Source organism: Microchirus variegatus, assembly GCF_963457635.1.
Source record: "Microchirus variegatus genome assembly, chromosome: 3".
NCBI classification, from domain to species: domain Eukaryota; kingdom Metazoa; phylum Chordata; class Actinopteri; order Pleuronectiformes; family Soleidae; genus Microchirus; species Microchirus variegatus.
This window is the reverse complement of record NC_139804.1, coordinates 30,320,101-30,347,122: the sequence shown is the minus strand read 5'-3', so window position 1 is coordinate 30,347,122 and position 27,022 is coordinate 30,320,101. Positions and strand designations below refer to the sequence as shown.

General features: G+C 42.7%; 2 protein-coding genes across 2 annotated transcripts in view; both read left to right on the top strand.

Annotated features, from left to right (window-relative positions):
* The window catches only part of clasrp (CLK4-associating serine/arginine rich protein), an 11,085-nt gene extending 6,074 nt beyond the window's left edge, over positions 1–5,011 (top strand). Inside the window, exons 14-21 of the mRNA XM_083886780.1 lie at positions 1–149; positions 1,008–1,047; positions 2,624–2,684; positions 2,771–2,829; positions 2,904–2,950; positions 3,039–3,124; positions 3,325–3,349; positions 4,333–5,011. The exon at positions 1–149 is cut by the window's left edge and continues 82 nt beyond it. Coding sequence (XP_083742906.1) covers positions 1–149; positions 1,008–1,047; positions 2,624–2,684; positions 2,771–2,829; positions 2,904–2,950; positions 3,039–3,124; positions 3,325–3,349; positions 4,333–4,375 — 510 coding nt within the window. The 3' untranslated portion in view covers positions 4,376–5,011. The remainder of the gene's footprint in view (positions 150–1,007; positions 1,048–2,623; positions 2,685–2,770; positions 2,830–2,903; positions 2,951–3,038; positions 3,125–3,324; positions 3,350–4,332) is intronic.
* A 1,525-nt stretch (positions 5,012–6,536) lies between these two features.
* On the top strand, positions 6,537–24,147 carry znf296 (zinc finger protein 296; the record flags this gene model as incomplete). The annotated part of the gene is made up of 6 exons (XM_083886958.1): positions 6,537–6,588; positions 9,189–9,545; positions 12,724–14,447; positions 20,102–20,235; positions 23,785–24,001; positions 24,091–24,147. 6 exons carry the CDS (start codon positions 6,537–6,539, stop codon positions 24,145–24,147), a joined length of 2,541 nt encoding a protein of 846 aa, XP_083743084.1.
* Positions 24,148–27,022: the final 2,875 nt, after the last annotated feature.

Genomic DNA, 27,022 nt, shown 5'->3' with positions numbered 1-27,022 from the left:
AGCCGTAGTCGTAGTCGCAGCAACAGCCACAGCCCGAGCCGCAGCCCCAGCCTTTCTCAGTCCCCCGGCCGACTGAACCACCGTCTTTCCCCTTCGCACAGAGGGGCCCAGCCCTCTGGTGCCACCTCCATATGTGACAAACTAAGAAAGTAAGTTTATATCAAAGTCATTGCCAAGAGGCATACATCTTTTCACAATCTCATTTAGAGGTGTAGAAGAATCATCTTGTATATATTATGAATAAAATTGAGTAGTATTACTCACTCAATCATCTTCTACGACTTTACCCTCCACATGAGGGTTGTGGGGAGGCACTGGTGCTAATCTCAGCTGACATAGGGCAAAAGGTGGGGTACACCCTGGACAGATCTAGTGTATTATGCATATAACATAATTAAACATACAGATGTGGTGACTCTTGCCCTGATGATTAAAATGTAAGGTTCGTAAGATAATGAACATGGAGAGACAATGTAGTTCCTGCACTCACCCTTTCTTCTTGTTAAGGCGTCAGGTTTATGGAGGTACATCTGTTTGTCTTTGTTTTCATAGTAAATGAAGCTCCTGCTTCAAGTCCGTTTGTGCTGCTGTAGAAACATAGTTGTGCAAAAGGGTGACCTCCCTTAGAAGGCCTTTGCCTTAGGTACATATTCTTGTATGTGTGGTTAATCCATTTTCCAATTACGACACACCCTCCCATACACATCGAGCGTGATACGAAGAAATGATTAAATTGTGAAAAAACGGCGGAGACAGCACCTCAGTGTGAATGTCGGAAAAAAATATATATAAGAAATCATATTAAATGTGTTTCAAATTAAAATAATGAGAATAATGATGTAAAAATGTCCGTTCCCTGTGATATCACGATTCATATTGCATTATTGCTTTTAGGTATTTATTCAAAATCATTCAGCCCTAGTTAGGAAGGTGATGTGTGCGTATAAGTAAAGTTGTCTTCGTCGCTGCACAAAATTATCTTTTTTATCTTTCTCTCCCCTCTCCAGGCCTGATACTCCGGGTGGTAAAGAGACGGGAGCTGCCAAAGTCAGTAAGAATTTGATCTAGCTGGGTTTCTTGCTAAAGCCTACGCCTCCCTCATCCCTGACAGGCTGACATGGTTGTCCTCCAGACTGGGATGTAGAAGCCCTTGTTGCCCACAGAGAAAAAAAATATAAGATTTTTGTTTTGTCTCCCCCCACCCACACCCACCACCAACTCAAAAGTGGACAGTGAACGCATCATTAAAAATGACCAACTTCCCACCAGAAAATGACTCAATCAACAAAACATGTAAAGACCCTGTGAGGTTATTGACATGATGCAGCTCATGTGGGTGCAGAATTTTTGTAGTCTGATCATTCAAAGATGCTCTTTCATTCGTCTTTTATGTAAAATGAGATTTGCGTGCTCCAAACAGCCCTAGGTCATCTTGAGAGAACATGCAGTTTGAAGATGTTGAAAAATATTCTTCCATGTCTTGAGGAGAGCTAGATAATGCTTGTGTTTTAGTTGGCTAGCTTCTTGTAGATACTGGAAATGAGGGCTTGGCTCTGAACTGTTTTATTGGCATTATAATCCAGCCTTTTAAATTTGACAAACGGACACTGTCGCTAATTAACTTCAGATGTTTCTTTTGTTTCTTGTCTTAACTCATGATTACTTTAGACATTATCTGTCTTTATCTACACTCACTCAAGTGCTGTTTTGAGTGTCTGTCTCACTGACAAGTACTTGTGTGGTTCACTCATTAGTCAAACGGTTGTAAAATGATTGACCTCAACGGTTTGCGTCTGGCTACCTGGCTGGAAGGGAAACAAGGCAGCGTCATTTCTCTGACACTTTAAACAGTGGTCAATAGTCCAATGAGCAAAGGGTCTGGTTGGTCATTTTGGCTGACGATTATGGGGGGTAATAATTAGAATCTGTCCACAGTGTCTTTCTGTTCTGATGCTTGGAAGTTCACACATGACCCCAGTGAGCATACAGTGTACACAAAAGCAGTGAGGGAGGGCTATCTGTTGTCATCTTTATAAGCATAAGGAAAATGTGAAAGCGTTTCTCTTAACGTTGAATAACAGTTGAATCTGTTGTCTGTAATTTTATGAACCATTCACCTAAACTGGTTTATCATCTCTGTGTAAGAAGAGAAGGAAAGACAAACAGAGTTAAAGTTAGAATCTGCTTCTATTAAATTTGCCTGCAGTGTTTTTGACCTGCAGTTTTTCTTGCCTGTCCGGGTTCTAACAGCAGTCATGGGTGTGTTGGATTCAAAATGCCACCAGCTCTGTTTTAATTTCCCAACAGTCTCTCCCTCTTCAGGCATCCTTGTCCTTTTCTATGTCTCCAACGGTGTCCATATATGTTCTAAACTGTCCTATAGCAGCATTGTGCCTCCACACGCACTCACACCCACAGTTTACTTAGCAAACATCACATGTAATGAGTTTAACTTGGACTTTCCCCCCCCCTCCACCAGCAACTGTGCCTCAAGGTGATGTTATTAAAAGTTGTATAACAATATGGCACCTTTTGATCTTACCCTTGTACACACACTCAACACGCACACGCTCTTTAATCAGGCCGTGAAAAGGTGCATTAAAACAACTCTTATCACCTGCAGCCCAAGATAACCCCACAGGAGCGACTGAAGCTACGAATGCAGAAGGCGCTCAACAAGCAGTGTAAGTGCAACAGGACTGAGTGAGTGAGTGTGCTTTTGTGTACAAATAATGTCTGTTAAAATAACTTTTTTTTCTCTTTGCTGCAGCCAAGGCGGATAAAAGAGCAGCTCAGGCGAAGAACCAGCAGCAGGAAAACAAAAGACAGGTAAGTGTTTTTGTCTCTTGGGTATCGACTACTTTTATTCGCTTCACTTCTTCATTGATGTTTATGTTTTACAGGAGCGAGAAGGAGAATTACGAGCCATGGCACGCAAAATACGCATGAAGTAAGCCCCCCCCTCCTCCCTTATGTTTAGTACACTGTTAGGTGTTGGTGTGTTATTTGCAGAAGTCTTAACCAGTGGTTGTGTTTAGGGAGCGCGAGCGCCGTGAGAAAGAGAGAGATGAATGGGAAAGACAGTACGGCAGACAGAGCCACTCACCGTCTCCTTCCAAATATGGTGAATTGCTTTGTTTTCTCATCACAACATTGTGTGTACCATTGTGTGTACCATTGTGTGCTTCATGCTCTCGCGCTAAAGTCACTAAATTACTTCCTTGTCTCATAAGCTGGCATCTGTTCCTGCTCTGACAGTTTAATAGACTTTAAAATGCTCTGCCGCTGTTTTTGATCACGGTCTCTTTGTCGTCTGTCCCTCAGGCCGAGAACACAGCTCCTATAGAAGGTATGTGAGTTCAAGGAGTTCTTTCCACATTCATGCACAAACATCATCTCAAAGCAAAGAACGTTGGAACAAAATAATATATATCAATATGAAGCAAAACAAAATAATTCTATAATAATAATAATAATAATTCTATTGTGAGGTATACCAGTTTAAACAGTAATAAATAGATGTACTTTTTATTATTATGAAGTGATTCCATCTTAGGTTCAGCTCCATCTTAAAAACCAGTTATGCTGAGATGGGATAATTGACTGGGATCATCTCAGTATAACAAAACTATGAATGTCTTGGTCATGACATACAGTGCATGTTGTTATCATGTTTGTGTTAAGCTAGTTGTCGCTTGTTTAGCAGGTTTACACAGCATTCTAATGAAGGTAAAAGCAGTAGAGCTGCAACTAACAATTATTTTTGTTGTCGATTAATCTGTCGATTATTTTCTGGATTATTCGTTTGGTCCATAAAATGTCAGAAAATGTTAAAAAACGTCGATCAGTGTTTGTCAAACCTGGAAATGACGATGTTCTCGAATGTCTTGTTTTGTCCACAAACCAAAATGATTCAGTTTGAATGATTTCTTTTTTATGTGGAGCAAAGAAACAAAGAAAATGTTCACATTTAAGAAGTGGAAACGATCGGAAATCTTGTTTTAATAATGAATAATCTTCAAACCGATTATCAAAATAGTTGTCGATTAATTTAGTAATCGATTAATTGTTTCAGCTCTAAAAAGCAGATGTAGTGTGTGTTTATTTGTAGGCGTATAACAGCTGTAATAATATAAACAGACTTCGCATGTGTGATTTTTGACAAATGCTCAATTTTATCACAACTACATCCCCGACTTCTTAAGCTGTATTAATATGTGGCCGTCAAATGACGAGCAGATGATGACCCTTTCCATTACTGTAGTTTATGTTGTACGTCAGTTTATTTGCTTTTTACACTAAAGTGTATCTTCTCCTCTGTCGTTTTTCCAGGAGGTCACGGTCCAGATCACGGAGTCCTCACTACAGATACTGAGCAAACAGGTGTAAAATATCGTTCTACAGTGCATTACCATGTGACACACACACATAGCGTCTAATTAGGGGGGGAAAAGCTATTGGGAGAAGATGAGAACAGAAGATGTTCTCTGATAACTTTGTTTTAACCTCTTAGTTTCATTAATGACACACAGCTGATTGGCTAAGCCGAGCTGATTTTGATCTTCAGTTTCACTTCATCATGTAAAGATCGTCTCATTAAAATGAGTTTCTTCTCTTCTGCATTATCTTTTTTTTTTTCTTTTCTACCTGAACTCCTTCGCTGCAGACTTATCTACACACACACACACACACACTTGCTTTTCTTCAAAGTATACAATACGAAGCAATACCTTAAATATCACTGTGCATCACCTTCCTCGTGCTGCATCGTTCTCCCATATTTTAGTTTTCCGCTGAAGAAAGAACACACAATAAGGATTGTTTTAAACATGCCTCGTGAACTGGTGTACAGGATATTTATACACATCCGTTAGAAATGTTAATGAAAAGTCAAAAGTTTATGCATTTATGGAATCAATTGCTCCTTTTCTATTCTGCCCTGTGCTCACTGGTGAACAGCAAATAACATCTTTTTTTGCCCTCAGTCATGTGGAATGTTAAATACAGCAAATAAAACCATTTTTGAATTTATTTGCTAGTATTTGTTGTCGTTTTCATCTGACATGTAGTCTGTTTACAGGTTATACACAAACACCCATACACCTCATGTAACTTTGATTAAATTATCTCAACTTTTTTGAAGCTACATCCAACCATTGATTTACAAAAATTAGACCAATTTCATTCAGATCTCAATCTGTTTTCAAAGCAATATTGATATGTTTTAGGAGAGATAATGAAAATGTAGGTAACTAAAAAAAATCTAAAGTCTGGAGCACAATCGAACTTTAATATCTTCCTTGGTCCATGACATTCAGCCCTAGAAATCTTTTTGAATAATGCTGCTCTAGGACCAAGGTTATTATAGTTAACAAAAACTAATGAAATAACAAATACTGAAGTTGAAAAAACATTTTCATTAACGGAAACAAAAATAAAAACGAGATAACTGAAACTGATTTGTGTAAACTAACTAAAATTGTAGCAAAAATGTGCTTAGTTTTCGACTTTGTAAATTAACTTCTTACATAATCCCTTTGGGTATTTGAGACCTCGCTTTAATTCATTCATAATGTGTAATGTGTTTTTAATTTGTTTTTGTTAAATATGTGGTTAACATTTAGGTAGTTAATTGGGTTGAGTTGGTTCATCTATGTGAATCTTTTTGAATCTTGCACATGGCAAATACTCCATATTACAAAAAAAACTAAACTAAAACAATGCATTTACAAAATTAAAAACTAGGGAACTCGCTCTAAAAACGAATTAAAACTAAGTGATTTGAAAAACAAAGTCAAACTAAGTAAAAACTAAAACTTGTATATTGTGATATCTGAGGCATTGGCTGCAATTGCTTATCTGTGTCGCTAGGTGGCGACAGATCCCAGCGCTGCAGCTGGACATGCTTCACTGTGGCTTTTCCGTCAGTTGGACTCGAGAGAGTTTTGTGGCGTTTCTGTGTGTATTTAAACGGTTGCGTCTCACTCAGTCACAGCTGGGTCTCTGTGGAGGGGGAAAAAAGAGAAATGAGTTATCTCAGTTTCCGGTGTGTTTTGTGTACACCTGTGACAAAGTCAGCGGCTTAGTTCCTCGGAGCCGCCTGAGGAGGAACTAAAATATGTTTTATGTCCAACGTTGGTGACGTAACCGTCATCGAAACGGACAGTTAAAAGAGAGAGAGGGTTAAAAAAAAAAAAAAGTGATAACGAGCGTGTTAGTTGAGGAGGGCGGGGTCAGGGTCGGTTGGGGGCGGGCGGTGCTTACATTTCGCCCATGCCCCCTCCCTGCCCTCCGCTCGCTGCGGGGGGAAAGAAGTGTGAACTTGAACGCCGCCTTCACCGCTCACTTTGAGTCCAGCAGGCACAGGGAGGAGAAGCGGGGTCACTCAACTGCCGGCGTCCGTGTCCGTCTTCTTCGCTCTGGTTTCGGGTAGTTTATCGGAGGAGCACAGCGGCCGGACGGGTGTTCCGCTCCGGGGAGCGTTTGTAATCTCTCGCATTTAGACCCGGGGGTAAGGTAGCGCAGCGCACGACACGATGTCCAGGCGCAAAGTTGGGAGCAGACCGCAGCACCTGAGTGCGTTTCAAGGTAAGAGAGCAGCACTGTGAGTGTGTGTGTGTGTGTGTGGACACTGAATATCATGTTTTCTTTTTTTAAATTTTCTTGGATTAAACCAAGTAATCCACAAACATGGTTAGAATGAATCACCCATCTCCTATAATTAAACCAATAACTACATTTTATAAGCCTTGTTAATTGTTTTTGACTTAAGCTGCTGCTCGCTGCTTTGTGTTTAATCGAACCGAAATACAGGGATGGACGTAGTTTAATCCATCACGCGCACATTTGGTGGCAAATATTTAGATAAGGGATCATAAATATTCTGTCGTGTTTATCCTGATGTGCCCTTTGGCTGCAGTGGCGTTCATAGAGGACAGACCGGTTTACTGGCACGCTGTTTTCAGAGGCTACAGGTCCGAACACGATGATTAATGTTCCCTGTGTTAGTTAGACGATGATCAAGTTTGTTTCTCTCTTGTCTTCTACAGGACACTTTTATTTGCTGGGGTTTTGTCGTTGTTGTTGTTGTTGTTGTTGTTTTTTGACACATCATGTGTTTAAAGCCCAGAATGAAGTGAATCCATCCTCCTCCTTATTATGATTTTTACTTTTTTTTTTTATTGTGAAACTGTCTAACAGTTGTAAGTTGAGCCGTCAGTTGTGCATTAGAAATTGAAAAGAAATCATATAATCATGGTCACTCTTATTGATTTTAAATTTGAGCACTATTGCCTTTAATCTGGATTAACAACCTGATAGTGATGCACTTGTGTGTATTGGTACAAGAAGAGGTTTGCTCTCTCTTGAGTGGCTTCTCTTGTTGTTGTTGTTGTTGTTGTTGTTGTTGTTGTTTTATTTTGGGGACCAATTTAATGATCTTAACACTGAAATAGAAGGGTGTGTGTGTGAGAGAGTGAGTGGAGGGGTTGATGCTCATATATGATGCTGGAGAGGAAACAAGACAGACACTTAAAACACACACACACACACACAATTTGTTTTTTACAGTTCTCTATAAGAGACCGGTGGTGCATGTCTAGTGTGACCACAGGCCCTGACTCAATCATCTGTGTGTGTGTGTGTGTGTGCGTGGGTTTGCGTGTGCGCGTGCGCGCTTCTGACCGCGCCTTGCAAGTCTGCACAAACAGCGCAGCACTGAAACAGGAAAGGTGACATTTTTGAGTAACAACTGGCGAGATCCTACTACAGACTGTACTGTCTGTACCTGTCCTCTGTATATTATGTGCTACTCTCCAGCTCGGCCCTGGCAGGTGGATCCAGTGCAGGCATCAACAAGGTGTGCCCATGACCATGTTGAGCAAGTCTACTGACTGACTGACTGACCCTCCCTCCCTCTTTCTTTCTTTCTTTCTTTCTTTCTTTCTTTCTTTCTTTCTTTCTTTCTTTCTTTCTTTCTTTCTTTCTTTCTTTCTCTTCCTCTCCACAGAGAACCTGAGCTGGGGAAACCTTTAAAGTTTCTCAGACCTGTTAAAAAGTTTCTGACACACACTTCTCTGACAATCTGTACACTGCATAAGTCATATCAGGTGGTTGAATCAGATGAGCCGGCCTTTATGTTTGTGAGCACGCTCACTCACACACTCATAGTCACACCACAGGGCCTGCTCTTATCTCAAACACCTTCAGTCTTTTTTTTCCCCCTCTTTTATTGCAATCAACTTCCCGTTGAGAAACCTGCTCTGGCTGCCTGCGGCTGGTGTTATAGGGCAGCATCTGAGTGAAAGGTGAAAGCCTCAGAATCTTGTGCATTTGATTTAGTCACTTTTACTTGTCAGCAATGTCGTTTTTTTAAAAGTTGATGGACTGTGTGGGTTTCTGTTGCGTACACCCGGCAGCCTCGGTCGGTGCGAGCGGATCTCTGTGGGGCGGTAGGTTAAAGGAAGTGGTCAGCATTGGCTCAGCAGACTGGCCTCTTTTACTTACAACTGAAAGTACCACTTTCAATCACCACGCCTGCTCGTTGTCCCACTTAGGTCTGACAGCACTTTCTGCTGAACTTCAGGTTGTTAATTTGACGTCCTAGAAACGAAGATTCAGTTCAGGGAGATGGTAGGATGCTGAAGTGAGAGGGATTTGCTGCTCTCTTTGCATCTGAAGAACACAAACATACACCCCCAGTCCCACTTTATGGGTAATATGGAGACATAATGGATATCTCTTTAAAAAGGCTGGTTTACCTATATAATAATAATAATAATAATAATATTAATAGGTATAACAGAAATGGCAGTACAATTCAGAGAGGTTGTATTATGCACTCATTTTACTCTGGGAAAGTCTGGGAAATGCTGATTGCATGGAATAGACAGAGAACAACTCGTGTCCATGTGTCTTCTTTTGTTTGATCAGCAGTCCGAAACATAAAGATTTAATTTCATGTCACAGGAGACAAAGAAAAGACGAGAAGATTCACAGTTTAGGGACTGAAAGGTCTCTGGAAGCTGATGGTGGCAGCTTAATTAAAAAACATTATTCTGGATTTGTTTTTCTTTTATCCAGTGGCAGCTGCAGTGCCTGAATTCCTGCATAATGAGCTATATGTATATATGTATATATAATACGTCTGTAATGTGTTGATGACCCTGGTTGTACTTTCTCCCCCTTAGATGCCACTGACATGGACATGGACGGTACCGGCTCCTACGACGGCCGCGCTCCGCCTGCTCCACAGGTCCAAGCTCCTAATGAGGGCGGCGACCTCCTGACCTGTGGTCAATGCAGCCAGGCCTTCCCTCTCTCCCACATCCTGGCATTTATCCAACACAAGCAGGGCGGCTGCCGCTCCCGGAGCCAAGCGGCGAACACCGGCACCACGCCCCCCTCACCTGCCAACCGAGCGCAGCAGCATGTCTCGAATGCCAAGCTGGGGCCAGGCTTCATTGAGCTGAGGAGAGGGGCAACCAGGGACAGAGCGTGGGGGGAGGAGTCCAACGTGACGGTGAAGGAGGAGCCCAGAAAAGCAGGTGAGTGCTTGGTAGGACGCGAAAAAAAAAAAAGCAGTAAAAGAGGACAGGTTGCTAATTAGTGACTCTGTATTTTTGTTTTGTTTTATTTTTTTTCTGTCAACCGCCCCCTTCTTCGTTTAACAACCCCCCCCCCCCCCACCAACCCCAAGTCCAGCTCATTAGCTAGCCGTTGCCATTAGCAGAGCTGCATGAGTTAGTGACGCACAGGCTAATTGTGTGGAAAGGATAGGCGTCGGGATGGTTCGGAGCACACCGAGGGTCCCCGAGGGCCCCGCGCTGAGCACCTGAGCTCCAGAGCGCTTTCCCATCTCCCTTACTGTCAGTCTCTGAGGTGGAATGGCCAGGTAAACATGTTTCTCCCTCTCTGTCACCCACTGTGACCTGGACAACAGGGTGTGAAGCCTCGGACTCGCAATCTGAGAAACTTTTATTGTCTGTCCTGACAGAACGTTGTCTTTAACGTCGGCTCAACACTCGAATAAAACAAGTTAAATACACAAACGGTCGCTAAATGTAAAGTTGTACAGTGCAAGTATGAGTGCTGTTAATTGGTTATTGTTTAAGATGTTTATGTCAGTGGGAATAAAACACTTAGCCTGGGGGGACTTATTTATAGTGGCAGTCTGATGTGGGTGGGCGTTTCTTTTCTGTCCTGCTCGGTCCACACCTCTTCGCTGCTGTGTTTTTGAAGTCGTCCTCTGCTGCAGTATGAAACGGTCAGAGAGAGCATTCGTGTTCATGCAGCAGCTCCTCGTCGCTGTCATGGCACCGTAATGGAGGACGTTGCATCATGTGTCGCTCCTCTGCCAGCTCCCACTGCCCCGGGCCGAGCCACCTGAGCTCCTGGGAATCTCCTCCTTCCTCTTGCGATACTCTTCTTCATCCTATGCATCATCTTCATCCTGTCTGTTTCTGTCTTTTCTGGTATGGTTGTTCTCTACATTGATCCACACATTAGGATTGTACTTCTATCAGTAATTCATGCATTCTCTTAAAGATCATTTGTTTGCTGGTGTAACAACATATTGTTGTCTCCCTGCCAAAGTCAGGTCAGGTGTATTCAAAAGGTCACCGTATGTGTGTGTTAAGTGAATTATGGGATGTCGCATGCTGTTTGCAAATGGACAGTGCGTCTTGAGACACTCGCAGTGGGTTGTCCGTGTCCATGTTTGCACATTTTGAAACACTCTGTCATGTACACACACACACACATGTTAGCAGTTCCTTCCTTTGTGTAACGCTCGGGGGACGAGTGCGCGCACTATTTCCTGTTGTCCGTTACCTCGCTCTCTCTCTCTTGTTTTTCTGTTTCAGTCTTCAGTTTTTCATTCTTTCGCTCACAGTCCGAGAGGACACGAGTTTCAGTAATTTCACGTTGTGCACGAGGCAAAGCGCGAGCCGGATTTTGAATAATAGAAAAGTGTATTACGTTCAGATTAAAGTTTCATTTCGGTTGAATAAATAAATGTTGCATGTTAAAGTGGCTCGGATCACTTTTAATTTGGACATTTGGAGTGGTAGGACATGTTGTTTTGCCGTCCTGCGGGAGGTTAAACGGAGCATCTGAATCTAGCGAGATGACTGGAAGTGAAAGAGCAGTTATCTTCTGTATTCAAGAGCGAGAGACGGGGAGGGAGTGGGGGGGGGGGGGTAGGGTAGGGTAGAATGGGATGGATTACTGAAGAGCTGCGTGCATCTGTCTCATTCCCTTTTTATTTATTCCCCTTGTTTGTGTTTTCCACTCATCTGTTACACCCCCCCTCCACCCTCCTCATTTCTTCTCCCATCTTCAACACACTTTCACTTTGCCCTCTCTTCTCACCCCCCCCCCCCCCCCTCCTGCTGCCTCCCAAGGGAAAAGAGGTTCTGCCTGCTGCTCGTTAGTGCTTCCAGCCAATCTGCATTTTTAATTAGTAGTTATTGCTTCTGCTTAATATTCAAGTGCTACCCCGGGCCAAATGGGAATCCTTAGGAAAAAAAAAAAAGGAGTGAGAGTGGAGAGAGAGAGAAACTGGCTGGGTATTGTGTTTCACTCCAGGACCCCAAGACAAAAGCACCCCCCCACCCCCCCTCAGGGAAAGATTTGGAAGGTTTGGGGGGGATTCAGAGGGGTGATGAGAACAGGGGTTGGAGGATGGGTCTCAAGTACAATCCAAAGGGGTGACATATTTTCACGGTGTCTCTTGGCCCCCGTGTACGACATTCTAATCTTTTTTATCTAATTTCCTCTTCATCTCCTGAGCCCTGACCTACCTCACGTTCTCTGCTTCTGCTGCTCTTTACCCTATTTCTTTTTTTTTTCTTCTGAAAACAAAGTACCTCCACTTTTCTTGGGTTTCTCCTCCGGCTAGGTTAAAGGATATGAACACTACAGCTCCTCTCGTCTCCAGACAGAAAGAGGGAGGTAGCGGGGAGGCGGGGGGGAGAAAGAACGAAACAGTTGCCGTCTTTTTCATCTTCCCTCTCCTCCCCCCTCCAGTAAAATACAGAAGGATTTGACTTGAGGAAACATGAAAGAGGCTTATACCAGAGTCTGCTTTGAACCTCTCCAAAAAAAAGAAAGGACTGTTTTCCCCCTCAATTTGAGGATCTTCTCTCCAATTTTGATTTATGCAGAACGGCCTCATTTGTCAAGCAGGCTGAGTCAGTGCCTGATTTGCATAAAGTGTTCATTTTCTACGTTCTGCTAATTAGCAATTTGCAGCTTAATTGGAGAGTGACTCTCGGTAACGAGACAAACGCTATTCACATATAAAAATATCTCCAGATGTACTTTGCAACACGGCCTTCTTCTTCTCCTTCTTCTCTTTTGGCCTCCTCGCTTCTGCTCATTGGGTTTAACTATCGTAAACTCCTCACTTCTAACTTTATTTCTGTTGATTTATCCTGTGTCTCAGCTCACCCCATATCTCACTGTCTCTTGTTGTGGCTATTTGCAACACAATTTTAACCATTAACACACACTGTAATGTTAGCATCAGAGTAGACGACACACCCGCATAAATTAGCATTAGCAGTTAGTGGCTTTCAAACAAACACAGCGTCACTTTGCATCTGCAGGATGTTATTTACTTCATTTCAGTTCATTTACCCCCTGATGGATGTCATATGTACAGTGTGTATATAAATGCAAATTGCTAACTCTCTCCTTTTTGTCCACTTTTGTTTCTTCTAGTGCCAGAAGAGCCGACCTATTTCACCTGCCAGCAGTGTGAGTGCATGTTTCCCTCCGCGTGGATGCTCCTACAGCACGCTCAGCACGCGCACTCCTTCAGCATCTACCAAGAGGACACGGAGGTTCCTGCACATGCGAGAGACGAAGACGGTTTTAAAGAGCACAAACCGGCCGCAGCCACTCTGGACCCGCGCCACCTGAGCCAAGCTCTTGCCACGGCCTTTCAACCCTCTCGACTGAGTCGCTCCCGTCAGGCACACACCGTCACCTCCTCCTCCTCCAGGAACACACAGGCGATGAACTTTTCAGTGCGGCTCAGGGAGCTCGCAGAGGGGAATAACAACACCAATGGCAGCTCACCTGTAGGCGTCATGCCATCTCCATCCTCTTCTCCACCAGCAGCTTCTCCTTTTCCTCAGACTAGCTCCGACCTCCATTGTGAGCCGTGCGACCAGGACTTTAAGTCCGTGCATGCTCCGTCATCCCACCGCCGGACACACGCCTGCGAGAAGCCCTATCACTGCGGAGTGTGTGGGCTGGCTTTCGCCCAGAGTGGCCAGCTCGCCCGTCACATAAGGAGCCATCACCGGCAGGTTGGAGGTGGAGGAAGTGGATATGAGTTGGTGGAGATGACTGCAATGGAGGAGGATGTAGGAAAGCAGGGGATGAGAGGGTTTCAAATGCAGCCCGCTGCAAACCTGGGAAAGGGAAAGGTCGGCGCAGACATCGGAGCTCAGGGCCCCTTAGACCTGGACCTCACACACCCCTCCGTAGCTTCAAGCCTGATGCTGCTGACCTCACAGGTTAGACCAACAGACAGAGAGCTGCTGAGGCTGTACCAACGCCAGAGAGAGGTGGGCGTAGAAAAGGAGGATGAGGCAGAGGGGCAGACGGAGCCTCAGCTCACCCCGCCCTGCGCCAGCCCATCTGAAGGCTCGCTGGAGAGCGGAGAGACGGGGGGCAGCGGCGAGAGCGGCATCGCGAGTGGCAATTGCACACCCAAACGCCCAGAGGTGGGCGACAGAGTGCGAGGAGTCGGCGAGTGGGAGAACGAGAGAGACGTCATCGAGAGGGAGAAAGACTGGAGCTCGGCCAAAGTCAGTGAGGTCGTGCAGGAGTGGCAGAGGGATAATGAGCGCAGGAGTGTAGTCGGAGGTGGTGTTAGCGGCGCTGGAAACAATAGTAATACGACTGCTGCTGGCTCTGCAGGGAGGAAAAAGAAAGACGAGGCCTGTGAGTTCTGTGGTAAACAGTTCAGAAATAGCAGCAACCTGACTGTGCACCGCCGCAGCCACACAGGTGAGCGACCCTACCGATGCGGCCTGTGCAACTACGCCTGCGCTCAGAGTTCAAAGTTAACGCGCCACATGAAAACGCACGGCGCTCAGGGAGTTAAGGCTCCCTTTTTTTGCCAGCTGTGCGGCGTCCCATTCACCGTCTATGCCACGCTGGAGAAACACCTGAAAAAAGTTCACGGCCTGAGCCACGCCAGCGTCGGAGCGTACACACAAACCAGCGCGGTTGACAATTTAGCTGCCATCAAAACCGAAGAAGCAGTGGGAGTGAAGGTGGAGGAGGAGGAGGACGAAGCCAGTTTGGATCAGACAGAAATGGAGACGAACGCGGAGAAAAGCGAGGAGCATGAGGCCCAAACAGAATATACGGAGAGCAGAGGGAGTCCAGCCATCGTGGACAGTCTCCTCCCGGCTGAGAGCAGCGCAGAAGTGAGCGCAGTTTTGACTTGTGCTCCATGAGAGCCGCATAGCAGACTTTAACTCACCCTTCAAATCAAAATAACTCATTACAACCCCAGAAAACTTCACGTCACGTCATATGAAGTTTATGACAAAGCAGCGGGGAGGCCTCGTCCTCTCCTGCTCAGGCACACAAGCAGCAACTCTGTTCTCCACTGTAGGCGGAACTGTGAGCTCGACGTAGGTGTCTACGGTTGATTCAGACCACAGAGAAAAACAAGGCCATGACATTCAACAGGGAGATTACCCCGAGCTGTTGAACAGGAAGTGAACTGCCACAGTCCACAACGACACAGGAAACTGATCACCGTGTTGCAGTGCAGGATGCAGAAAGATGAGTGATTTATCTCTCTGGTGACCCACTGGACAGGTGCAGGCCAATATTAACCAAGAGATAATAATGCAAAGAACAGATTATATCAAATAAATAAAAATCCTTAGCAGTAGAACGATGTTAATATATTTTGTCGAAGGGGAGAGGGGACGATATTGTGCTACCTATAGCCATTTTCTTCACAGACGACCTTTTAAAGGCTAAAGATGTGTTAAACCAGACACACGGGTGAAATGAATCCAAACAATGTCCGCCTGCAGTTTCTCACACTCCTCCTGTTAAAGGCGCTCGGTTGTCACAACACTTGTCACTTAACGTAATGTTTACAGGGCTCACAGAAGCCGAGCAAGGTTGTGTTCTGATGTTGTACCATGTTGTGTGGATGATTTTTTTTTTTCCGTTTTCTTTTTTATTATTAATTTGATTAATGTGAATGAGGGGACTTTAAAGTCTCGCCTACTGGTGTGTTTTTTTTTTCCATGAATAGTTTCTATGCATACAAAAACCTGCAATTTTATTCTATATGAGAAACGGGTGTAATTATTCAATATTTGTACTTAGTAGCTGGTAATTTCTCTCTTTGGTTGTTTACATTGATGCTGGTTCGCTTGAAGCTTGTGCATGTCTTTGCAGGCGTTTGAGACGGTCCATTTCTGTTTGCCTTGTGTTCGAGTTATTCCTTATTTATGAATGCTGCATGTTGGTGACTGTGTTACTGACAACGTCTTTTTTTTCACTGCTGAACTACAGGGTCGAGATGAGCAGAGGGGATAGAGTTCATATGGGGGGGTTAGTTTTGTGCAAGCACTTGGTGGTGAGTGAGTTGTGTGAATGTGTGCGTGTGTGTGCAAAAGACAATAAAAGGGGTCTTTTATTGGGATTCCTCTGTCCTGTGACCTTGTGTTCGAAGCATGACTCGGCTGGTCACGATCACCGTGTCATGCTTCTGACAGATCAGTGGATTTACAGGGAACTTAAAGGTCCAGTGTTTAAGAGTTACTGTTCTCCTTCTCCTCCCAAGTACACTCAACAAAAATATAAACACATAAAGAAAAACGTGTAGTTATTGTTATGTGACGAAACAGAGTAACTATCCAAAAAATAGCAGTACAACTTTATCAATGAAGTGGCTTTAATTTGCGAGAAAAGTCCTTGAGTAATGGCAGGAAGAACACAATGGGGGTCGATGATCCAAGTTCACAAACTTCGATAACGTGTATGTCCACCATTAGCCTCACGCAGAGCGCTACACAGGCGACGCATGGACATCACCAGGTTGTCGATTGTGAAATGATGCACATTCAGTTGTGTTGCCACGGCTGTAACGCCCAACCCTTAGCATGCCAATGGCACGCTCCTTCATGATTTGTGACACCTTTGGCATATTGACAAGTGACAAAAGTCCACATTTTGGTGTGCCCTTTTATTGACCAGACCATAAGGAGTGTCTGTGTACTGGTCACACATATTGACCACCACTCTGCCATGCTCCATGACTCTGGTGAGTTGAAATACTCAATCTGAGATTGTAGTCAATAGGAGTGACACTGGACTACTGAGTTTTGAGCAAAACAAATCATTCCATAAACAAATGTGTCAAGAATCTGAGCAAATGTCATGCCGTTCTATTTTTGTTCACCATTTCAAGTTTGTGCGTTTATATTTTTGTTGAGTATATGGGTGGACTGCATTTTGAACCTCTGCTTCAAAAAAACTAACCAACCTGGCTGATGTGCCTGTTCAGAGCAAGATGGTGACCTCCATTAAGTAAGACCCTTGTCTAAAGTACATATAAAATGTCTATTCTAAACAATTATACACTTATACAAACATATCTGTGCGTGGTATATTCAATTTCTGCCAATAAACCCTCACACTGGACCTTTAAAAATGTGAAAAAGTAACAGGAGAAAATCTTCAAGTGCAGTGTAACTGACATGTTTCCACCATATTTTTTACCATAGCTAATTTCTACTTGCCTTTCGTGTCAGGGAAAACAAACGCTTCTGTGAGCTTGGAATGAATGAGTGTGACGTTAACCATTCAGGGATAATATTTTGTATATAGATTCACATACTTGCTGTTGCTATACTTATTATTATTATTATTGTTGTTGTTGTTGTTATAATTAATATGATCTGCCTGTCACTGTTACGTCCCCTCGTGCTGTCTTTACACTGAACACTGGCTGTTGTGAAGCTGTACCACTCTGCTGTTTTTTTGTAAAGTTTGACACCGTTTTGTAGCGTGTCACGAGGAGCCTCAATAAAGAATTGAGGTGCAGTAGATGATGTTGTGCAGTGTTGTTTTTTTACTGCCTGTGGTTGTTTTTCCATGCATGTTTAATTTATGTATCTTTCTGATTCTTGGAGCCCAGAACAAAGCCTTTTCGAAACTATTTTAAGTCTCCTCTCTCACCAGTGTGTTGTCTCAGTCAGTGTGTGGTTCCTGCTTTCTCTGAGGACCACAGTCAGCGCTGGGTTATTAATTTTTAATTTGAATGTTTGGTTTAGGGACGCCTCGCTCCTTATTTACATCTCTGGGTTGTTACCAGCTTTAATAAAGTTGCATATGTGTGAGTGTGTGTGTGTGTGTGTGTGTGTGTCAGTCATCCAGCTGGTTGCTGGATGGGTGCAGCGAGCTGTGATGGGACACGGGCGACAAGGATTTCTCAGGATACTAAACGAATGGTGGGGAAGGAGGGGGGGCGGGCAGTTTGGTTATTGTTTGTGGGCACGTTAGGAGGCACAGAGAGGTGCACGGGGAGTGTCAAGGGGTTGGGATAATTGCTGACTCCATTTTAAGGACATAAAAAACCTCTGCACCAGCATCCCTGGCCTTAACTCCACCCCCCCCCCCCCCCCCCCCCACACACACACACACACACACACACACCCCCGAATGAAAATGAAGTTCTATGATCCCTCTAGCTCATTAACAGCAGGTCTTTTAATGAGCTTTCAACAGGGAGGGGGGCTGGGTAGATGAACAGGAAGAGCGCGGGTTTGCATGGTGGAGGGTTAGAGGAGGGATGGGGGGGGTTATTGCACCAGATGCACACACACCCACTCCTACCAATTACCATTGTGTTATAGAAAATGAGGACCAACGTGAAGACAGAAGCTCCTTGGACCCAGATGAGTCAGTTTGTCCGTTTCTGTCCACAGAGACAGATAAAAACGGCGAGGGAGGACAGGTACCATCCTACATCTCTCTCCCTCCCTGGTGAACTCCAGCTCGGGCTGCTTGTGTCTGTTGGGCGCCACAGCCAGCGCCATTTGGCGCTCATATGGACCCAATTATGTAAGGTAAGGTGATACACGGCAGAACACAGTACAGAAGCCCCTACAGCGAGTGGATATCTTTTTTCTTGTCCCCAAGTGCCCTTTGTCTTCCTGCAGTCCACACCTCTGTGAGCAGCTCACTAAACACCCACACAGGCCAGTATCACACACCCAAAACCAGCCAATCACAATATGAAGAGTTAATCGTGTCTGCCAATGGGAGGGAGAGGCCAGCATTGTGTGTGTGTGTGTGTGTGTGTTGCCTGACCAGTGCATGCCCCTGGGCGGTAGTAATATGGACTTTGAGATCTAATAGTTGTGTCTCAGCTTCACAAAGAAGGCTTTTGTGAGTGTGAAAGTTGAGAGAAGTCACTGCAGCACTAAAGCGCATACAGTTAATGCTTTTACTTCTGCTTAGCACTCTTTAGAGCAAAAGATATATATGTTAGTGTGTGTTGAAGGCATGAAATCTTACTGTCAAGTTACACCATTCCTGTTTCTCTCTGGACTGAATGTACGTATTCACTCGAGAATTGTTCGACACACTGATGTGCATTTTTCCATTTTTTTCCCCCTATTTGATTCATATTCATTTGACCTAGTTATATTCACAAGACCGATATGTGCTAAATAAAAAAAACAACAACAACAGAAAAACACGATCGTGCATCCATTATCTATACTGCTTATCCTTAGAGAGGTCACAGAGTAAGCTGGAGCTCGTCCCAGATTACTCTCTGAACAGCTCTGTCGCCACAGGGCCAACGTACAGACAAACAACAGTCACACCTACAGACGGGTTTGAGTATCACGCAAAGCTAGAGAGCCTACAGAGACGGGAGAGGAACAGAAGACGTCACACAGCAGGGGTAGTCGCACACACTTGTACTGAATCTTACATTCAATACCCCCCCTAACTCGTATATCAGTTTCAAACGTGCACGTGTCATGCAATGTATGCAATATGAACTCCCTAATAGTAACTAAACCGCCAAATCAATTAATTACCCTCAATTTTGTATATCGTTAAATCTTTAAATATAATTTACTTTGGAAAAAGGAAAATCCAGGCAACAGTTCAGTAAGACTGCATATATACGAGATAAACAATGAAAGCAAGGACATCAAATCGAGAACAGATACATGATTTTGCATCTGACCCCAATTGTAATAATTATCCCTACTTCAACTCCTAATGTAATTTAAAGCCATATAGCATAATTTTTGAAAGAATAAACCTTCACAATGAGTTATGTTGACGGAAAAGTGTTAGCAAAGCAAACCTAGTGGGACCTAGAACAGTACCACAGGGTACACCATGGTGGATAGTTTGCAGGGATGATGCAATTCATAATTTTGCTGTGTAAAGATGCTCAAACTATTCAAGATTGTGTCAAAGTATGAGGTCGGTGTTAAAGTGCTACATACTGCTCAGTGAGTACAAGATACATGCACGTGGAGTGTTTAATGACCCAAAGACTGGGTCTAAGTCATAGGATCAGTTGTTACTAAATGACCATTCACCTGGATGTTTCAACTGACAACGCTGTCGACTCGTGGCTAATTATGAACACCGAGTGTAGTTGTCTAGTAGTAGCAGCAGTAGCAGCAGTGCAGTCATAAATCCAGATCAAAGTTTATGATAATTAGCTCCTAAAATGCTCACAACAAAGGGAATTGAGTTGCTGTGTGTTTGCTTTCCTGTAAGACAGGCCTGTAGCAATGAGCGCCTCTCACAGACGTATGAAAACGGTTGTGTTAGAAAGCCAATTAACCGCTTGTTATTAATTAAATTTTTCATGTTATACAGGCTGAGGCCTCCAATCATCTCCGCAGTTTCCGCAGTCCCTGTTCTGCTGTCCTGGTCCTAATCAGAATCGTTGAGGGTGGAGGAGTAAATCACGAGCAGGGCCGACTGAGGCAGGGATAACAAGAAAAGGAAAGATGCTTTTGGGAGCAATCAGACAAACCGCAGGACTCCCTCTCTGCTCTTTATCCTCGCACAGTTCCCACAATCCCCACCTTCTCTCACCCATCCCTCCTCCCGCAACAACCGCACAGTGAAACCTGAACCCTGGAATTACACACACTCCCCTTCCTCACCCTCCCAGCCCCTAACAGTGAGAGTGTGGGAGGACGGGTGAGAGGCTGCATGGTCCCAGGCAGCCGTCCGTCAATCAAGTGCTTCTCTTGTGTCGGAACAAGGCATCGAGCTCAGGTGAGAATGGAAGCTGGTTGATTGAAAACACACACACAAAAAGATTCACAGCAGGACACAGTGTGTGTAACATCGTCAGAGAGTGTTGGTGAAAATAAAATCTAAATAAGGATCTTTCTTGACAGAAGGTCATGAGCTCACTCTCATCCCAGAGATCAGCTGAGGGAGTGGTTTTAAAGATTGAAAAGATAAACATGTATTTATACCCAATGAGGAAAAAACACACATATATTCACTGCTGTTATAAGAGATCTGGACAGATTTTAAACAAATCAAGAACTGGAACTCTGACTTTTACGCCTAAATATAAAGAAGTTCAGATGGGGAAATTGTAGACGAGGTTGGGGACACAAATCCCACATGAATTGTTTTTAATAAAAGGCAAACCTTTAGAAATTAAAGTGCTGACAAAATAAAACATCTAAACACATAATGTGTCAGTCAACATGGGGTCAAAGGTCACAGATGATTTAACATTCTCACTCACTCAGGGACCTTAATTAATGCCAATTCACCTGTCCTCATCATTCACCTGTCCACATCATTCACCTGTCCACATCATTCACCTGTCCTCATCGTTCACCTGTCCTCATCTTTCACTTGTCTTCAACATGCACCTGTCCACATCATTCACCTGTCCTCATCGTTCACCTGTCCACATCATTCACCTGTCCACATCATTCACCTGTCCTCATCGTTCACCTGTCCTCGTCATTCACTTGTCTTCAACATGCACCTGTCTTCAACATTCACCTGTCTTCAACATTCACCTGTCCTCATTGTTCACCTGTCCTCATCATTCACTTGTCTTCAACATTCACCTGTCCTCATCGTTCAACTGTCCTCATCATTCACTTGTCTTCAACATTCACCTGTCCTCATTGTTCACCTGTCCTCATCATTCACTTGTCTTCAACATGCACCTGTCTTCAACATTCACCTGTCTCCAATATTCACCTGTCCTCATCATTCACCTGTCCTCATCATTCACTTGTCTTCAACATGCACCTGTCTTCACCATTCACCTGTATCCAATATTCACCTGTCCTTATCATTCACCTGTCCTTATCATTCACGTCTTCATCTTTCACTTGTCTTCAACATTCACCTATCCTCATCATTCACTTGACTTCAACATTCACCTGTCCTCATCATTCACTTGTCTTCAACATTCACCTGTCCTCATTGTTCACCTGTCTTCAACATTCACTTGTCTTCATCATTCACCTGTCTTCAATATTCACCTGTCCTCATCATGCACTTGTCTTCAACATTCACTGCCAGTTTGTGATGCATTAAATTTATTTAATCTTTTTTTTTTTCAATTCAGGCCAACAGTTTTTTTACTCAGTAAATTATGTGATTTAAAATGTAGCAAAGTACAGTACAGACTTAAATAAAAGAAAAATCACACATTTTAAAAACTACTTGATAAGTTATACATGAGATTTCATGCTATTTTGGATACACGTTTGACACCATCCAATATTTACAATAGAACATGAGACAATATAATATATGTTGCAGTTAATAACGGTGAAATTAATGAGATCTATTATGATATGATTCATTTCAACACGGTGCAATATCGATCAAATGCAACGCTATCAATCACAATAAAAACAATAAAGATAAGACAACGAAACAAACAGATGAGGCAAACATGCACCTGTCCATTTAATCATCCCGTCAAACTGTCAAATGTCTCTTACACACACACACACACACACACACACACACACACACACACACTCCATTCTTACTGCACCTGGTCCCCCTCCTTGAGAATTTGACACAAACACACCCAGTTATTCAGTTGCTCAGCTAATTACACACACACGTTTGCACACCATGTGTAGTGTGGACACTCATAGACATAATGTCCTTAACCTGACCCTTACCTTAAGCCTAACCTAAACCCCTTAAAAAGCCTTTTTAAAGAGTTACAGAACATGAGGACCAGCCAAAATGTCCTCACTTACACAAAACATATGTGTTTTTTGGTCCTCACAAATATACCCATACAAGAACACACGCGCACACACAGACGGTGTTGAGGTCAGAGGTGCTGCTTGAATAGTATGCAGAGTAAGGTTAGAAGGTGGAGTCCAGTCCAGTGACAGGTGAAAATGCTTTCATGTGTGTGTTTCCTTCAGGCCTGAGGGAAAGTGAACTTCAGCCTCACAGAGACGGTTGGAGGCTGCCCAGAGCATCAACACCCATCAAACTGTCACCGTTTAAACTCGTTATCCGTCTAATTTTCTCAATTCTTTATTCGTTTTTTTTCCACTCACTTTGTTTGTGCTGGAACAGCTGTTTATAGCGTATGATGAACATATAGGAACATATAACAGTTAGTTATCATCAGTGAAATGTACTTCACACTGAAGAGCAGGGTCTGCAACCTTTAGTATATAAAGAGACTTTTTTTTTCCCTCTCCACTCAAATTAAATTAAATGGAGCCACAAAACCCATTAATGAGCATTAAAATTAAGATAAAACGTTTTTTTTATACACTATAAAATAAATAAAAGTGCTAAGTAGAACCATATAAGTTTCCTCGGCTTGTCCTCATAGGAGAACCCTTTTTGGCCCTTTTGGAGGGTTCCACCAAGAACCCTTTTAATACTATTATCGGCATGGTTTTAAAGGGTTCTCTAGATCAAAATGGTTCTTACTGGAACCATTAGTGTTACCAAGAACCCTTGAAGCAAATGGTTCCAGGTAGAACCTCAGCCCTTGTAGAAGGACACTTTTGGAACCCTTATTTCTAAGAGTGTACTGATATAAAATATATTGTATATATGTATATGTATATATATATATATATATATATATATATATATATATATATATATATATATATATATATACAATTATTGTTGCATTTGAGAATTACAAAAAGAAAATTTAATTGCTGTTTGTTGCCAAAATTAAACACAGAATTATATCAACCTTGTCCTTCTATTGTTTGTGGCAAAGTAATGAAATTCAAAGTATTTCTTCATGTACACATTACTTCATTACTTCAGTGTCAGGAATGGCATATTTTTTCGATGTTTATTTGACATAGACATTGGATGTGACAAACAGAATATTAAAACACACAAAAAAAATGAAAATAAAATAAACATTGTTTTGTTTGTTAAAGGGGCTAAAGGGCCACATGTGGCTACAGACCCCTGACCTAACACATAAAGAGAAGGCGATCCTTGCTTCTTTGTTTGCTGTTATCGTCTTTAGAGTGTGTGATAAATCTCATGTGTGTCTAGAAACCAAGTAGCTGAACATGGATTTAAAAAAAACAACAACTTTAGTCTCAGTAGTGGTGATCGTATACATCTAGGTCGTAAAATAGATAAACATTTGACAAAGGAAATGAAAACATGCTTAATAAGGACAAGTCTAAGAAAGTCTTCTTTCATAGTTAAGGTTGTCATTTCCCTTTCGTCATCTCCTGATCCTTTCAGTCTGCTGGTGAGTGTGAGCGATGCAGCAGAAAATGGGCTTGGACAAAGCTGGTTAACCTGCAGGGAGAGGGAGAAGGGCCGGGGGGCTGCTGGTGCCGGGGTCGTGGGATCAGAGCAGGTCATGGAGGTGTGGGAGTGTCTGCTCAGCCCTCTGACCTTTGTCACTGAGGCTTCCTATAATCCAGTCCTCAAAGACCATACGGACATAATGGAGAGCGTATGAATAGAGTTAAATGGTGACCATTAGGCAGATCTGTGTCGCTATTCTTCTTGTTTGTTTAGTCCCGGTCACTCTCACGTCTTCAGTGTAATCAGGCGTGTGATAGAGGGATGGTTGGAGATGCCTGGAGAGGTCTGGAGTGAGCACCACGGGACAACAGTTTATTGGAGATGGATATCCACCTAAACATAATGAATGACGCAGCGTAAGAGGACGGGGGGGGGTGGACAAGAGGGGACGGTAATTGGATGTCCGCTTGAGAGTGTTGGAGTCCTGCCTAGAGTTCACAAGTGGTTTACACAGGAGGAGGCCCAGTCCACGCACAAGCACTCTGAGGAAAACAAAACAAAAAACGGCTTCCACTGGTCAGTGCAGGTGGAAGCAGCCACTATAACGGAGAATAAACATCCACATCAACACCACAATTGAAGTGGTTTCTGGAAATGCAACTCAATGTCACTTAAGTGCAAAAATTTTAATGAAGTTTCTGTTGTTTCAGGAAAATAAGAGATTCCTCCTTTACTCACTTGTATGACAGATAGATAGATAGATAGATAGATAGATAGATAGATAGATAGATAGATAGATAGATAGATAGATAGATAGATAGATAGATAGATAGATAGATAGATAGATAGATAGATAGATAGATAGATAGATAGATAGAATGCAATATGATATACATCATTTGAATGTGTCTCTTTCTATTGGAGAAGCCTTTATAATAGTCTACGCCTATGATTATCTTAATTATGAAGAGATTGTTAGCTAAGTTTTTAGTATGATTATTTTTTATTATGCTTTTTTTTTTTTTTTTAAGTTTTGTCTATTATCAACTTCTATATGACTCCCAGTGTCCATCATCAGCACTTAAGCTGTTTCTAGTTCTGTGAGGAACCTCATAGACATGATGCATTCCCTCGCTCCTTACCCCAGCCTTAACCATCACAACTAGGTGCCTAACCCTATAAAACCGTGTTGGTCCATACTGCGATGGAAAAAACTAATAATGTCCCCACAAGAAAAAATGTGTTTTGCCACGGGTGGTCCACACAAGCATAGAAAGACAAGAGCGCACACACACATCTAAATGTCTTTATCAAATTGTGGGGACCATGTTCGAGACCGGGCATAATGTCCCCACAAGAAAAAATGTCCCCACACAAAGCATGTGTGCAGTTGAAGGAGGGAAAAACACCAGAGAAGTTTTTTTTTTTTTTTTTTTAATAAATAATCTATCAAAATGAACAAAGCCTTTATAAGCAGGATATACATGTTGCCTCATTTGCAGAATCAGTACCAATAATAATGTTATTCCCTATATTAATCTATTTATTTATTGTATATCATTCTTACAAATAAATAAAACGGATGTAGACTGACGTCATCACGAAATACACATCAGCACGAACAACTGTTTTTATGCGTTCACAGCAAATGTAAAGAAAGTCAAACCTTTTTCAACATTTTTAGTTGGTGTTTTTTACTCTTTTGACTCATTCTAAAAAGAAAAAAAAGATGAGCCCTCGTCAGAATCACGTGATGTAAAAAGGGAGACAACTATTGCGACATTTAGCATCTGTTGATTTCTTTAAAGCAGTGCCATTCTTCATATGAGTAAATGAGCACCACAGTGACACAGTGACACAGAGTGCAGACATGTCTGTTGTCTGTGTCTGAGAGTGACTCTGTGGGCAGGTGCTGTGATCAGTGGGAGCATTTAAGTGGACAACACTGACACCTAGCGCCGCTTTAGAGTACGACACCCAGAGCCTACCTGTTATTTTCCCACATACTGGCCGTTTCTCAATATCCATACTTGTGCGTACTTGTCCGTACTCGTGTACTGCCTACTTGGCGAGTATGTACTCCAGTCGTACTTCTCAAGTATATACTTCCCAAGTGTGTAAGTACTTACTGGCATACTTGGGTATTGAGAAGGGTCACAGTTTATGAGGCGCTGGTTGTAAAGTTGCGCATGCTAAAATAAACAGCAACTTTTTGCCACATTTAGAAAAAAATCATATATAAAAAACGTGATTTTTTATATTTAACATGTATATTTATATTTAACATTTACATTTAACACTTAGATTCAATATTTAACATTTAGATTTAGATGTTTTTATTCAGATTAAACATTGAAATTATATTTTCAAAGGAGAAGTAAATATCACAAAGTTCACAAATATTGCTCTAAATCTGGTCAAAACTAACATTAAAAAAATCACATGTTTTTTTGCTAAATGTGGCAAAAAGTTGCTTGTTTATTTTAGCATGCGCAACTTTACAATGGCTCCTCATAACAGTTAGCTAAAACGTTAGCTAAAACGCACAGGTGATCGTGATTACGCTAATGACTGCTCTGTTCAGTGAGACAGCGTGCGTTCTCAAAGTGGAAGAAGGTAAATGCAACTCAACCATCATTCTTGTGACGCTTCGCTTGCTAAATAGTCAATATAAATGAAGAAAATCCTGTTTTATTTGTTAGTTTTATAGGTAATTTTGTAGTGTGTTCTTTTTAGTTATGCGCTGCTCACAGAACATCCACACTCGTGTCAAAACAGGTTGGCCTATTTTGTGAGGGTTTTCCATAGAAAGCGATAGGGCGGGGCTCTTAGGGCTTAAATAAAGAAAAGATAAGTCTGAAAAGTAAAAAACAAAAGAAGACAAAATCATTTTTTTTGTGTGTGTGTTAACTTTCTTGTTTTTTTGCAGTGGTGTAGTCCACAGAGACATAGTGACTCTTTGACCTGTTGTCCAGTTTAATGATGACTATTGTTATGTTTACATGTTTTAACCTAATACAAGCCTGTTGTGTCTCTGTGCTCTCTGAAGATGGTGATGATGGATGACCGTGAGTTCAAAGAGGCTGTTGGCACCGTGTCATTACCCGGACTCCAGCTCTTCTCGGCCCCCCGGCGCTGCGCATACCTTTGCGGTGTGTGCGTAAAACTGAGTGAGTGTGTGTCTGGATGTGGCGCAGTCAGTGGTGGTGGGTGTGTGCGCTTTCTAACT